Source organism: Cataglyphis hispanica, chromosome 14 (assembly GCF_021464435.1).
Source record: "Cataglyphis hispanica isolate Lineage 1 chromosome 14, ULB_Chis1_1.0, whole genome shotgun sequence".
In the NCBI taxonomy this organism is placed as follows: Eukaryota; Metazoa; Arthropoda; class Insecta; order Hymenoptera; family Formicidae; genus Cataglyphis; species Cataglyphis hispanica.
The window spans coordinates 7,202,549-7,217,500 of record NC_065967.1 but is presented as its reverse complement, the minus strand read 5'-3'; the positions used below and the strand labels follow the sequence as shown (position 1 = coordinate 7,217,500).

The following is a 14,952-nucleotide window of genomic DNA, read 5'->3' as shown; positions in this document are numbered from 1 at the left end:
TAATAAAATATAATTATATATTATAATATAAATATATAATGACGAAAATAAAATATAATTATTATAGAATATAACAAAATATATTCTTCACTCTTGTTGATAGGCAGAAGAAAAAATTCGAATTAAAGAAATGGATAAAGAATATTCTACAATTTCTGGCAATCCTGAATTTTGTGAACACAGTATTAATTTGGCTCTTGGAGAAGGAAATGAAGTTGTTGCAAATGGATTGGTGAATACAATACAATACAATAAAAATAATATAAAGCTTTTTTTTAACAAAAATTTTCTTTTCAGAATGCAACCATTCAAGGGATCTCTGGTACTGGTTCTCTGTTTGTCGGAGCACAATTTTTATCTCATCATTTTCCTGGTAATAAGGAAATTTATCTTCCAATTCCTTCATGGGGAAATCATAATCCTCTATTCAGACTTGCTAGACTTACAGTCAAGTCTTATCGTTACTACGATCCAAAAACTTGTGGTTTGGATTTTAAAGGAGTAGTGGAAGATATATCTGTTAGTATATACAAGACTTCTAACAAGTAGAACATTATTCTAAATGTTAACTGATGCTTTAACTGAATTAAAAGAATTTAAAAGATGAATATTAGGGTCACAAAAAAGTTCATACATTATTTAAAATTACAATAACTAATATTTATTTATTAATATACAAAGACATTTTAAACATTAATGATATTTTAAATATATATATATATATATATATATATATATATATATATATATACATATAATCGATAATAAGAATCTTACAAGAAATGCATGTGTAAAATTAGTGTTTTATATTTTATATTGTTAATGTTATAATAATTACCAAGAAATTAATATTTATTTTATTTATTAATACAATGTATTTATCAACAGAGCATTCCTGAAAGGTCGATTATCCTTTTGCATGCATGTGCTCACAATCCCACTGGTGTTGATCCTAAACCAGATCAATGGGCACAATTGTCCACCCTAATCAAGAAAAAAAGTTTGTTTCCATTTTTTGATATGGCATATCAAGGCTTTGCCTCAGGTATTTTTAAACTAAAAATTAAATTTTTTTTTATTTATCCATTTTTTCATAAATAAATGTATAAATCAAAACAATGCAAAAAATAACTCGATAATTTTTTTAAAATACATTTGAATTTATAAATCTTTTATTAATATAAAATATTTAATATAAAATATACATATATATTTATTAATTAAAATTATATTTTTTCTTTTGAATAAAATAAAATTTATAATAAAATTTTTTTAAATAAATTGTGTAAAACAAAGTTACACATCTTAACGTACATTTTATTATATTTATTATTTTACCATTCATTATAATTATTATTTTTCCATTTTAATCTATTTTTCTCAGGAGATCTTACAAGGGATGCCTTTGCAGTCAGATTATTCATTAAAGAGGGACACAATATCGCATTGGCTCAATCTTATGCGAAGAATATGGGTCTCTATGGTATGTACAAGGAATTTATAAATAAAATATGAAAATATTAATATAAAAGATTAATGATTAAATTGCCAAGTTTAATAATCATATATGTACACACACACACACACGTATTTGTGTGTGTGTGTGCGCGTGCGCGTGTGCGTGTGCGTGTGTGTGTGTAGGGTGTGTCAAAAGTCTGGATACATTCAAACGTAAACGTTACATTTTAGAGAAAAATATTTCCAACAAAAGTTATAGGGCTTGAAAAGACGCATTTAATGACAGTATTAATTTGACCATAGGTGGCATTGCCAAAGTCAAGGTCAACTTAAAATTTTTAAATGAAAACCCCCATTTTTTATTGCATATTCTTGTAGCTTATCTCGAGAGTTTTTTAAAACACTATAATAAAATATTTTTTTATTAAGTATTTTTTGAGTTGCTTTAATCTTAATTTAACATATTTTAGTATAAAATATAAAATATCTCGTAAATTAGTTTTTGATAATTGTATCGTAATACTTTTATGTACAGAATAATAAGATGAATCAAATGGTGTAAAGAAAAAATAAATAATTGTTATAAAAAAATATATTGCAAATAATTGCATACTTTTTTTTAAAAACAATTATTTTCTGTACACCATTTGATTCATCTTATTATTCTGTACATAAAAGTGTTACAATTATCAAACATTAAATAATTTTCGAGATATTTTATATTTTATACAAAAATATGTCAGATTAAGATACAAAATAACTAAAAAATTCTTAACGAAAAAATACTTTATAGTGTTTGAAACGCTCTCGAGATAAGCTACAAGAATATGCAATAAAAAATGGGGGTTTCCATTTAAAAATTTTAAGTTGACCTTGACTTTGGCAATGCCACCTATGGTCAAATTAATACTGTCATTAAATGCGTCTTTTCAAGCCCTATAACTTTTGTCGGAAATATTTTTCTCTGAAATGTAACGTTTATGAAATATTTGAGCGTATCCAGACTTTTGACACACCTTGTATATATACACAGGGTGTCTGGAGTCAATCGCATCACCCGTCGTATGCAGGTAGAGCAGGTACAACTGAGGAGAAAAATCCTGTATCATTTTGCAATTTTTGCGATAATTATCAAAAAATTAATTGAAAAAGTATGTCAGCCAATGTGTGCGAGTATTAACAAGAAAGGACAGCCCAAATCAATCCAAAAATTTGCGATCGCTAAGCGTGCGATGAAGTTTTGATTTCCCTTAATCACAGGTTATTCTTTAAACAATTTTTTATTAAACATCAATTCCTTTCTATATTTATTGGAGTTAATATAACATTCTTTCCCCAACATTTTTTAGGATTAAGAGGTATACCTCGACGTTATTCAGATTATCCTGATACATTTTTATCATCAAATATTATCTCCTCAATTGGATCTATTCTTTCCGTAGTGAGCTTAATTTTTTTAATATACTTAATCTGAGAAGCTTTATCTTCTACAAATGACAACGATTACGTTCGAGCGGTACATATACGATGGATTCTCGCGTCTTAGCAACCACACATCAATGGGTTGTCCTTTTTATTGTGCGCTAATATTCGCGAGCCGATCTTTTGGCCGATCTTTTTAAATTAATTTTTCGATAATTATTACAAAAATTAAAAAGTCATAAAGAACTTTTTTTCTCAGTTTTATCTGCTCTGCTTGCACACAACAGGTGCGACCGACTCCAGACACTCTGTATAAATGAAAAATAAATTTTTGCAAAAGAAATTGCTTTTTATTTTCTCAGGTGAACGCGTTGGAGCGTTCAGTTTGATAACATCCAGCAAAGACGAAGCTGCGCGCACTTTGTCGCAATTGAAGATTCTAATCAGACCAATGTATTCGAATCCACCAATCTACGGAGCTCGCATAGTTAATGAAATTCTCGGCAATTCGGAATTGCGAAAGGAATGGTTGTACGACGTTAAGAATATGGCCGATCGCATCATTTCGGTTCGCACGAAGCTTAGAGACAATCTGAAGAGAAACGGTAGCATTCGCGATTGGTCCCACATTACCAACCAGATCGGAATGTTTTGTTATACCGGCTTGAAATCAAATGAAGTAATTTTTTTTTCCATTAAGACAGTACTATATATAGATATATATAGATATTCACACACATTTGCATTTATAATTGAAGAAATTTATATTTCTCAAATTACAATTAGTTGACAATTATAACTTTTACACTTAGCCTTCATACACTTAAATATATTGCATTTAAATTTTAAATTTGACATAATTTAAAATTAATAGGCATTTGTATATATTTACATATTTATAAATAATGATTCATATTCTTCTAAATAAGAAAGAAAGATTATTATTATTAATCTAACTTTTTTTTTAACTTTATTGTTAAATTTACAACAGGTGGAGAAACTCACAAAAGATTTCAGCATTTACCTCACCAAGGACGGCCGCATCTCTATGGCTGGTGTAACATCAAAGAATGTGGAATACCTGGCATATGCAATGCACGAAGTTACAAAGTAATTCTTGCTATATAATTCTTAACCATATTTTATTATTTATCTTATTATATATTTCGCACAGTGCTCAATGAAAAAACATTGTCTATAATCTATTTTGTATTCTACGCGTGCAATGTAATTAGAATGAACAATTGTAGCTTTTAATTGAGATCATAGACAATGTATGGCGAATAAATAAGAAATCACATAGCACAGATATAAAATAAGTACAAAACAGGTATAAATGCAAGTTTTCGAATGTTAATTGGACATTTTGCATCTCTATTTGAGATAAAGATTTTTGAATATTATGTTTTTCTCAAAATATCCTGAACACATTTCTAATAGAAATTATTTTAATTATTATTGTATGAAGTAATATCATTTTTCTTGTACAATAACTAATATTTTTATAATAATTATTTTTTACTATGAAATATATGTAATATATTATAATATATTGTATATACTTATAATTCTGCAGGCCAGAATATAATGAAAAAAATATGTTTATTTTCTATTATTTTGGATGCTTTTGTTTGCTTCAATAAAAAACATACGATTGATACTTTTATTAAAGAAAAAGAAACTATGTTTTGTATTATCTGTGCTGTATGAAAATGAAATAGTGTTTTTTAATTGTATTAGCGTGAATAGCGCGAATTGTATTGAACGCGAGTTATGAACATTAGTTGCAATTGTGTATATTAGAGTTCAGTAGAAAACATCTTGATTTGTAACACAATATTTTTTGTATCTAGATTTTACTCTAAATAGATTTCTTCTATTTTAAAATCAATAATTGAGCACTTGTTAAAATTCTAAATTGTTTTAATTTCTACATTTATTCTAATGTTACACTATATGCCTAAGAAGAAAATATCACTGAATACTATCATTCACTTTCTTATAAAATCATCTGATTTAGATTGTAAATAGAAAAAAAGCAATACAAAAAAAAATGTTGTTTAAAGGTAAATAATGAATTTAGAATGGAAGAATCCAGAACTGTATTTTACATAATTTTATGTATTTTCTACTTTATGTATTCGCATATATATATGTGTATGTATGTATGTATATATATGTATATATATATATATATATAATATATATATATAATACATATATAATATATATAATACATATATATAATACATAGATAATATATATATAAATTCCATATATATCTACGATGTATGTTTATGTATATATATATATGTATATATATATATATATATATGTACATACATACACATACATCGTAGATATATTAGATTGTCCCATAAGTTTCTTCCCTTTTTTGATGCGAAATGAATACACGATATTTGTTGTTTGAGGTTGATTTATTGTGTTATATATGAACCGTTCTGTTCTATAACCTTCTTCCATCTCTCAGGAAGCCTCATTATGCCCTCTTTCCAAAATTGTTGAGGCTTACTTGCAAAATATTCATCTGTGTGCGTTTTTATTTCGCTTATGGATTTGAAAGATTTACCACGGAGAGAATTTTTAAGGAGAGGAACAAGTAATAATCGGAAGGAGCAAGGTCTGGGGAGTACGGAGGATGAGGTAGAACGTCCCAATCGAACTGTAATAATTTTTGTCTCACGACCATTGCAACATGCGGTCTTGCGTTGTCGTGATGGAAAACGACTCCTCGTCGGTTCGCTAGTTCTGGCCGTTTCTCTGCTATGGCGGCTTTCAGTTGATCAAGTTGATTACAATATTTGTCAGCATTGATCGTTTCACCTTGAGGAAGGAGCTCGTAGTACACTACACCTTTCCAGTCCCACCAAATGGATAAAAGAACCTTCTTCGGATGAAGTCCAGGCTTCGCAACAGTTGAAGGTCTATTTTCCTTGGACCAAGTGCATTTTCGAGACACATTTTGATACAAAATCCAAGTCTCGTCTCCAGTGACAAGACTCTTTAAGAAAGGATTTCTTTCATGTCGCTGAAGAAGCAAATCGCACGTAGAGACGCGGTTCATAAGGCCGGTCTCCGTCAATAGGTGTGGAACCCAAACTTCATACCGATTTGCATATCCCATTTTGATCAAATGCTTATGTACCGTTGTCTTGGGAATGTTAGTGTCATCCACTATCTCGCGCACACTATATCGCGGATTTTCAGCGAGCACAGTCTTGATAAGGTCCGCATCCGTCGTTACTGGGCGGCCGCTGCGGTCTTCATCTTGCAAATCGAAATTGCCGGCTCTAAATTTCTTAAACCAATTGCGGACGGTCCTAATGGTCGTAGTACCACTCCCGTAAACGGTGCAAATCTCGTCTACAGTGTCCTTTGCACTATTGCCTTTTAAAGCAATGAAGCATAACATGCCGTAAATGCTTCTTTTGGTTCTCCATATTGAACAGGGCAGAAAAAATTTAAAAGAGACTTTGTCACCAACGAAACGTACTTTGAAAGAGCTCTGGGACGACTGAAACCGATGCCATAAACGGCTAAGAGATAAGCCTGCATGTTTATATAAACATAGCCAGTCAGACTCATTCATAGCGTGGCGCGGAAGAAACCTATGGGACGACCCTAATATATGGAATTTCATTATATCTATGATTAATGGAAGGATAAATTTTTAATCATTCATATCGGGTGTCCGGAAACTTTTGACACACCCGAAGTGTGAAAGTAGATTGGGCCAAACTGAGTCGAAAAGTCCTGTACCATTTTGCAAAATTTGCAATAGTTATTGCGTTATTAATTAAAATATATGAGCTAATGAGCGCATTAGAAAGCGGTAGGCTAGTATCGGCAGGCATGTACGTCGAATTACTTATGTACGTCTCTTAATAACGAAAGCATCATCTAAGTGAGAGATGGAGTCTCGCAGTCATCTTTTGCTTAGGTGATGCTTTCGTTATTAAGAGACGTACACAAGTAATCGTCATACATGCCTGCCGATACCGGCCGCTTTCCAATGCGTTTATTAGCTCACATATTTTAATTAATAATGCAATAATTATTGCGAATTTTACAAAATGGTATAGGACTTTTCGACTCAGTTTGACCCAATCTATCTTCACACTTCGGATATGTCAAAAGTTTCCGGACATATATGTACATATATATATACACACACACACACATATACATACATACATACATACATACATACATACATACATACATACATACATACATACGTACGTACATACATACATACATACATATATACATACATATATACATACATATATACATACATACATACATACATACATACATACATACATACATACATACATACATACATACATACATACACGCACATGCACATACGCACGTACTACACGCACATGCACGCACACGTACACACACACACACACACACACATACACTACACACACATACATATATGTTCGAACTGAGTAGTATGTGTGTGTATATATGCATATATATATATATATATATGCACACACACACACACACATATACACACATACACAGGGTGTCCTGCAAAGATTGTGCCAACGCTCATGAGCGGATAGAGTACAGTAAACTGAACAGAAAAATCCTGTACCATTTTATTCTATAACGCTTAATAAAAGAGTTATTGAATAAAGTCTGATCGATCATTGCCGATATTTAGTCAGGCGCATGTCAGTGAGCCGCGCGCCTGGTAGTGCGCTGAGCGCTCAGCTGCTACAGCACCATCTTTACAAGACACCCTGCATATATAGAGCTACCCAAAGTAGTTTATATCAAGTACTTTATATCAACAAATACATATATATATATGCATATAGAAATTTTGATTTCTCTTGTAGAACATTTAAAAATATAAAATATATAAACATCACATGTATATTTTTCCATCCCGCAATTTAAAAATTTTGAGGCTCGTGGGTAGTTGCTACGGAACTTGGCTGTAGCGATATAAGAATAAGAATGTTGCGTTAGGAATAAAAACATTGTTCAACGGCTTATCATATAAATGAACTGTGTTAACAACTATAGTATTTACTAATACAGATGTAGCCATTATGTAGCGTGTACATATAGCCTAAGTTCCTGCATGGGATAAGCCACGAACAACACTGAACGATTACGAAAACGCTCGTCACTCACACATCGGTCGTCGAATTTTCCTAGTTGCTTGCAATATATGTATTTCCACACAATATAACAGAATAAATGCCAATAATAGAATAAATATAATTAGAATAAGAATAGAATATTTATATTACATACAATAGAATAAATAAAATTTATCTTTCATTCTTTTATATAAGAGAATAAATTTAATAATAAAATAAGAAAAATATAAAACTTAACAATAATTATATTTTTAAATAAAAAAACGGGAATCATAACTTTTATTTAAGTATGTTTAATACGCGTTATATGTATATGACTGACATGTTAGATTCAATAATTACTTAGCTTTTAAGGAATATATAAATTAATGTGGGATGTGGAAAGAAAAGTACACATCTTAATGCTGTTAATGAAGTTTTAATCAATATTTCGTAACAGCAATGGATTGTTGTGTGTCGCGTGTTGTTCATTGCCTCGCATTCGATCCTTTTGTCCTCTGCTTTCTCGCGACTCTCCAACTGTATACTAACGCTCGTATTGTTAATCGCGTAACGCATTTATCATCGTGTGCATGAAGTGGCTTTTATTAATAGAATAATAAATTTAGATACAGTTTATACTTGAATGACAAAATTATTGAAAAATAATACAAAAAGACTTAAGGAGCAAATTGCGGATGTACATGCATATATAGAAATTATAATACAAATCTCGAAAATTCTTAAGACTAGAATAAAAGGTAATAAACAAATCTTGAGAAATTCTTATTATTAAATGTTTTGGTTTCAACTCTCTTCAGTAAGAACAAATTTAAAGAAGGAAAAAAGATTCTTGTTAAAACTATTGAAACGCATTTTAACAGCCAGCGTAAATTAAAAATCTTATTAAATCTTATAAAATTGGTATAAAATGCTTAAGTTGGCCGCTAATCGCGATTGCATTGTTGCCGCATTATTTTGAATGTGATTGATTGATTGGTGGTCTCGAAGGATTAATTAGCAATCGATTAAAAAATACTTTCAATATATTTCAATAAAAATGTTTTGAACGTGTTGATTTTATAATATAAATTATAATTGCTCTATTAAATTCTATATTAATTATACATATTTTTGAAATGATTATAACAACTTTATTATAAATTATTATATTATTATAAAACAAATATAATTTTGTTTCAATATTATAAAATATTGAAAGAATATTGAAGTATATATTTATTTGTTTGACAGTGTCTTATGATGAACAATGCTTTTTGGGAATGGATTATTCCACATAACCATACGCATAATTCTTTTATTATTACTACAAGATAATGCATAATTGAAACAAATGGAAATAATTGCGCGTGTTCTAATATCGAGAAATGTCAATTAGAGCGAGGAGAACATCTTTGAACTAAATGATACCGAATGATACCGAAATAAAATAAGACAGCACAATGTTGCCTTATATACTTTAACGCACAAGAAACTTATTGTTGCAATATTTCTCGATATTTACAAATTTAAGACACCAATGATGAACTATCATAATTACATGCTTTGATGCTACGACAGCGGAAAGAAATTTTATATAATTTTGTATAATTTAGCTTTTTAAATTGAAATTATATTATTGAAAATATAAATAACAAATAACAAAAAAAGCACACCATTATCGTACTGACATTATGATATGAATTATGAAATATGATATGTTGGAAGAAAGAGAGAGAGAGAGAAGAAGAGAGAGAATGTATGTATCTATTTATGGTTGATTTGTAATACAGATTATATATAATGAGAACATTTGATATTAATAATATAATATAATATAATAATAATATAATGGTAATATAATTTTATTTTTATTTAATTTTTTGTTATATAATTTTTATATTTTTTTACCATTATATTATATAATAATATAATGGTTAAATATGAGCGTTTATAATGCAATATTTGTGTAATTGTGCGATAAAAATTAGACGATAGAGCTTACAAAAAAGTTCGATAAATTATAATTTTTAATATTTTATAATATCTTATAATATTTTATAATATTACAATTTATAATATTTTATATCTTTTATTCAATATTTTAATATATATAATATATATATATATATATATATATATATATATATATATATATGAGAAAACTTTGTGTAATACTCATATATATTCAATAATCAATTTTATTTGTTTTTTAACACAAATTAATGAAACTATCACATCACAAAAAATTAACGCTATATGCAATCACTTAAATGCAGGCACGAAAATCGTGTCTGAAAGATTGAAAATTTTTTCGATTCAATCATTAAAAATACATTATTTCTTTCTCTATAAATCTAAATTTATGGGATAGAATGATATCCATTCAATGTTTTCAGAAACAACATTTTTTCGCCATCGAGTAATTTTTCACTGAAGAAACCGAAAAATATTTTCAGGTATTTACATTCTTCCTGTCACTTCAATTTGTGAACCGTAAGTGAAGTCATCCTCAAATTTTCCATCACTTGTTATCAAAACAGACAATTTACAGTAACCAGGTGAACCGGTAATCGCAACAATGTAAAAATTGTTGTTAGGTGATTTTTCAAAAATCATTTTCACATAATGAATCATTTCTGTAAATAAATTAAAATATTTTAATGATTAATTTGTATAATTAATTGAACTTCTTTACTGAAAACAAATATTATATCATGAAGAAGAGTCATCAAGCATAGCTTAAGTTCAAGTTTCTAGATTATAAAATCTGAATACAAAATATGAAAATTCGATTTTGACTGCAGAAAATTTGAGTTTAAATTTCAATTGACATATTCTCTTAAGATCGTCATATTAAATTACCTATTACTGAACCGTTTTTTGCCCTGGCATTTCAATCAAATTTCTTCAATTTGTTGCGGCATTTTATAAATGCCAATATGCACAATAGTTGTACAACTTCGGATTAGCAATTCATATGGGAAAGACGCGTTATGTAAAAATTCTTTCTTTAAAGGAATTTTAGGTACTACATTTTGCAAAGTATAAACCTATAATTTAATAATTTATTTTAATTATTATATTAAATGTTATAAAAATCATAATTATTTAACCATTTAATAATTCTTTATAATCACAATATGTTATTCTATTATTTATTATAATGTATAAATTTATTAAAAATATAAATTTTTAATAGATACTGAGGAAATATTTAGATTACAATAAAAATTAAGTTAAGAAGAAGCATCAAGTGTTAACTACTAAAACAATTATTTAATTATTAAATGTGATTATTTTTTAAAATAAAAAAATGTTTATCATAATTTTATTTTTTTATGAAATAGATTTATGAGAATGTACTAAAAGTAAACAAGAGACAATCAATAGAAGAAAAGTCTAAATGTGATTTTTGTAGTGACAAAAATAAGAAAATATGAGACCAGTAACGAGTTAATAATAAAATATTTATTAAATTATATTAGATTTTTAATAGTATTATATATATAAAAGTATTACCTATTCTGTTTCAGTTATTAAAGCTGCATATTTAAAGATTAAATCATTCCAAGCTAATTTGAATTAACTTCACCGTTACTCATAATGAAATTAAAAACATGCGTTTTTTTGTTATTCTTTTAGGTCGATTTAATTTGAAAAATTAAACTTACGTAACCGATTATTTCATTATAATATGAAAAATATATTTTATTGAAATAAAAAAATATGTTTGAGTAAAGTTAAAATATTTAAATTAATTAAAATTCAAAATCATAAATTATCGCTAAAATTATAATTGTCAATAATTATTAATAAAATATAACTTACAAAATTTTATCGTTTTCTATAATATCTTCTAAAATTTTTCTTGTAAATAAATCTGTATTTATAATTTGTTTTAAAGCCATTTATTTAAGTTATCGCGTTATTCTGAATGTGGTAAACGATTGATCATCTCAAAAGTAAATAAATTACAAGAACAAACATTTAACAAATCTGCAATCGATTCAAGAAAAAATATATTCAATCATGAACAACTTTATGTTGTCTATAATTGTATTTTCACGAGTTAGATCTTGTAAATCATGGAAAATTTACTTAGGGCAAGAAAGATAAAATTTGGTTAAAAATTATGTATGTATAGAAATGTTGCAATAAAAATGCTTTAAACGTGTTAATTTTATAATGTAAATTATAATTGCTCTAATAAATTTTATATTAATTATATACATTTAAAATAATTACAAACAAATATAATTTTGTTTCAATATTTTATAATATTACTTTTTCTATATAAATTTATTTGTTTGACACTGTATCCTGTAATGAACAATGATTTTTGGGATTAAATTATTCAATATGCTCATATGCATAACTCTGAAAATGCACTATCTACAATAAAATCATTCGTTATATAAAATAAAAAAATTTATTTTGTTGAAAAAGTTGAGAAGTTAAATTGTTAAATCATTAACTTGTGTAGTCTGTAGCATTCTCTAACTTTACAGAGAGTATATTTAATATATTTCTCTTAGATTTTATTTCTCTGTAAAACATACAGTTCTTGAACTATGGTCACAAATTAAAAATGCAATTAATTTAATTGTAACCTCCTCAAATATTGTTTTATTTATTAACTCTATAATTCGAGAGATTTCAAAGTTTAAAGTAATTACATTGTTTGTACCATGATGTAAAAAACAAGGTGAAGCATTCCCGACGCTGTGCACTCGTTCAATTTTTGAGCCAATCAGCGCGCGACCCATTTTGCAAGAAAAGCAAAATGGCTGCTCCCGCCAGTGTATCATCCGTCCTTTGATGCAACATATGTAGTAAGTAGTAAATATAATTAATAAAATAAAATATTATATAAATTTAATATAATTAATGTTGAGGCATCATATTATTTGATATTTGCTTAATAATATGTATTATGATCATCTAGGAATCATGCCGACTTGTTGCATCAAAAATTGTAAAAGTCGCACCAGTGGAGCTACGAAAACGAAAGACATCAAATTTTTTCCTTTCCGCAAAATCCTTCATTAAAAAAAAATCGTTCGAAGCTTGCCACCGAGAAGAAGAAAATTTAAACGTGAACAGCGGTAAATTTCATTTAAAAAATACATTTGTTATAAATGTTTGAAATATTTAAAAATAACAATCTATCGAGTTTGATTTTAGTTTTTAGAGAGTTCAATGAATTAGAATCGTTCAAAGAAAAAGACATGGAAAATAAAGGTAAAAAATGCATATTTTTCGAAAAATCAGCTTGATACGGTCACTATGTTACATCCGATATAATACAAAAGCAAATTGTACTATTATATACTGTTTTACATTATAGCACTGGAATTATTATTAGTAATAATAATTTATATATAAATAAAACATCAATACTTATTATAAGTATACTTATAATCAGTATACATATAATATATATACTTATCTCGTCTTAAACTTATATTTATCTCCTTATCCAGCGGTCTTAATCCCCGACTTCCGTCCAACGAGCAAAGAATTGCAATTACTTGAATTATTTGAAAACGAAGTTGCTAAACAAACATAAAAGAGGAAGCGCTTATATACATTACAGGTTACATTTCCGATATAAATATCCATACTTAGGAGTTCCAACATACATTAATTCCTTCGGGTGACTAGCTGTCCTGTATTTCAAAAGGAAATTGTATTCAACCTTCAAAAAATTTTGAAAATATAGAAAAAATTATGAATGCTGAATTCTTAGCATTCCATGGTAATGGACTCTCGAGGGAATCTCTTATTTCCGACAGAGTAACAAACCGCATGTTGAAAAAAATAAATAATTCTCTGTCAAGAAATGTGTTAGCCTGGAATTCAGGAATATACATTCGAACCTTCGAACAGGAATATACATTCGATTAAGGTGAATTTAGAAATAAAAAGAAAGAATACTGTCAAAAAAGACGGGAAGAAAACAAAACATATATGCAATAAAGTTTATAGATAGATATATAAATTTATTGAATCCCCTTGGGGTTACAATCTCTTACATAAAATACTTACAACTATCTTAACTCTAGCTTATCTTATCTTACTTAATCTCTAACTATCTCTAATCTACCTACACACACACACACAACGTTATTTGCCCTACTCTAGATTGGGATCTCCGTTTCCGGCTCATATCATGTCTCCAATCTTTTCACACATCTCATTCACACATCCCACATCAATCCTCTCTCTCTCTCTCTCTCTCTCTCTCTCTATCCTCTCTTCTCCTGTCTATCTCCTTCTATCCATTCCTTCGATTTGATCTCATCTTATCCATCCCTCATCCTTCGCACTTTCCATTCTCCATTCCTTCCTCCACCCATTCCACATCTTTCTCACACATGCTCCCATGTTTCCTCCTCCTTTCCACATAATCTACAGTTTTTACTCTCTTCATCCTTCCAGTACCAGTTCCCCTTCATTTCATTTCCCAATCTATACCTTGCCATCATTTGCCATCTACTTTCTCCCCAATCACTCTTCAGGTACTCTAGTATCTCATTCCCCTTGATTTTTCCGTAGCACCTGTTGTATCTTGACACTTCTATCCTTTCTCAACGTTTCTTCTTATCCATCTCTGTCCTTTTTCACATAATAGCCGAAATCCCGAAGGAGTGCTAGATTCCGGCCTTTTCGCCTCTACCTCCACTATGCCCATGCCTCTTTCTTCAAATAACCCACATCTTTTTTCTTCCCACTTCGATAAATCCTTCTTTTTCTTACTCCTCTCCCTCAACTCTTCCCAACACCTCCTCGCAATCCCACTCCCTTCACCTTCCTCCAACCTTTTCTCAAACCCTCACGCCCTTCTCCCGGCCCTACCTCTTAACTTCGCCCTCTGCAATTCCATTCCACTTTACCATACATCCATCCTTTCTCCAGCTACCTTCTTCCATTTCCA

General features: G+C 28.8%; 2 protein-coding genes across 2 annotated transcripts in view; one reads left to right on the top strand and one right to left on the bottom strand.

The window, feature by feature from the left end:
- LOC126854867 (aspartate aminotransferase, mitochondrial) overlaps positions 1-5,229 on the top strand; it is a 6,527-nt gene extending 1,298 nt beyond the window's left edge. Inside the window, exons 3-8 of the mRNA XM_050601985.1 lie at positions 104-232; positions 298-519; positions 889-1,045; positions 1,385-1,483; positions 3,243-3,559; positions 3,872-5,229. Of these exons, the coding sequence (XP_050457942.1) occupies positions 104-232; positions 298-519; positions 889-1,045; positions 1,385-1,483; positions 3,243-3,559; positions 3,872-3,994 (1,047 nt within the window). The 3' untranslated portion in view covers positions 3,995-5,229. The remainder of the gene's footprint in view (positions 1-103; positions 233-297; positions 520-888; positions 1,046-1,384; positions 1,484-3,242; positions 3,560-3,871) is intronic.
- Positions 5,230-5,449: 220 nt separating this feature from the next.
- Positions 5,450-6,313, bottom strand: LOC126854671 (histone-lysine N-methyltransferase SETMAR-like). The gene has a single exon (XM_050601606.1). The coding sequence runs from the start codon at positions 6,311-6,313 to the stop codon at positions 5,450-5,452; it is 864 nt and encodes a 287-aa protein (XP_050457563.1).
- Between the last annotated feature and the right edge of the window lie 8,639 nt (positions 6,314-14,952).

Bases quoted from the DNA above. Each gene is read 5' to 3' on its own strand.
- LOC126854671 (XM_050601606.1), bottom strand. From the start codon at position 6,313: ATGTTATGCTTCATTGCTTTAAAAGGCAATAGTGCAAAGGACACTGTA.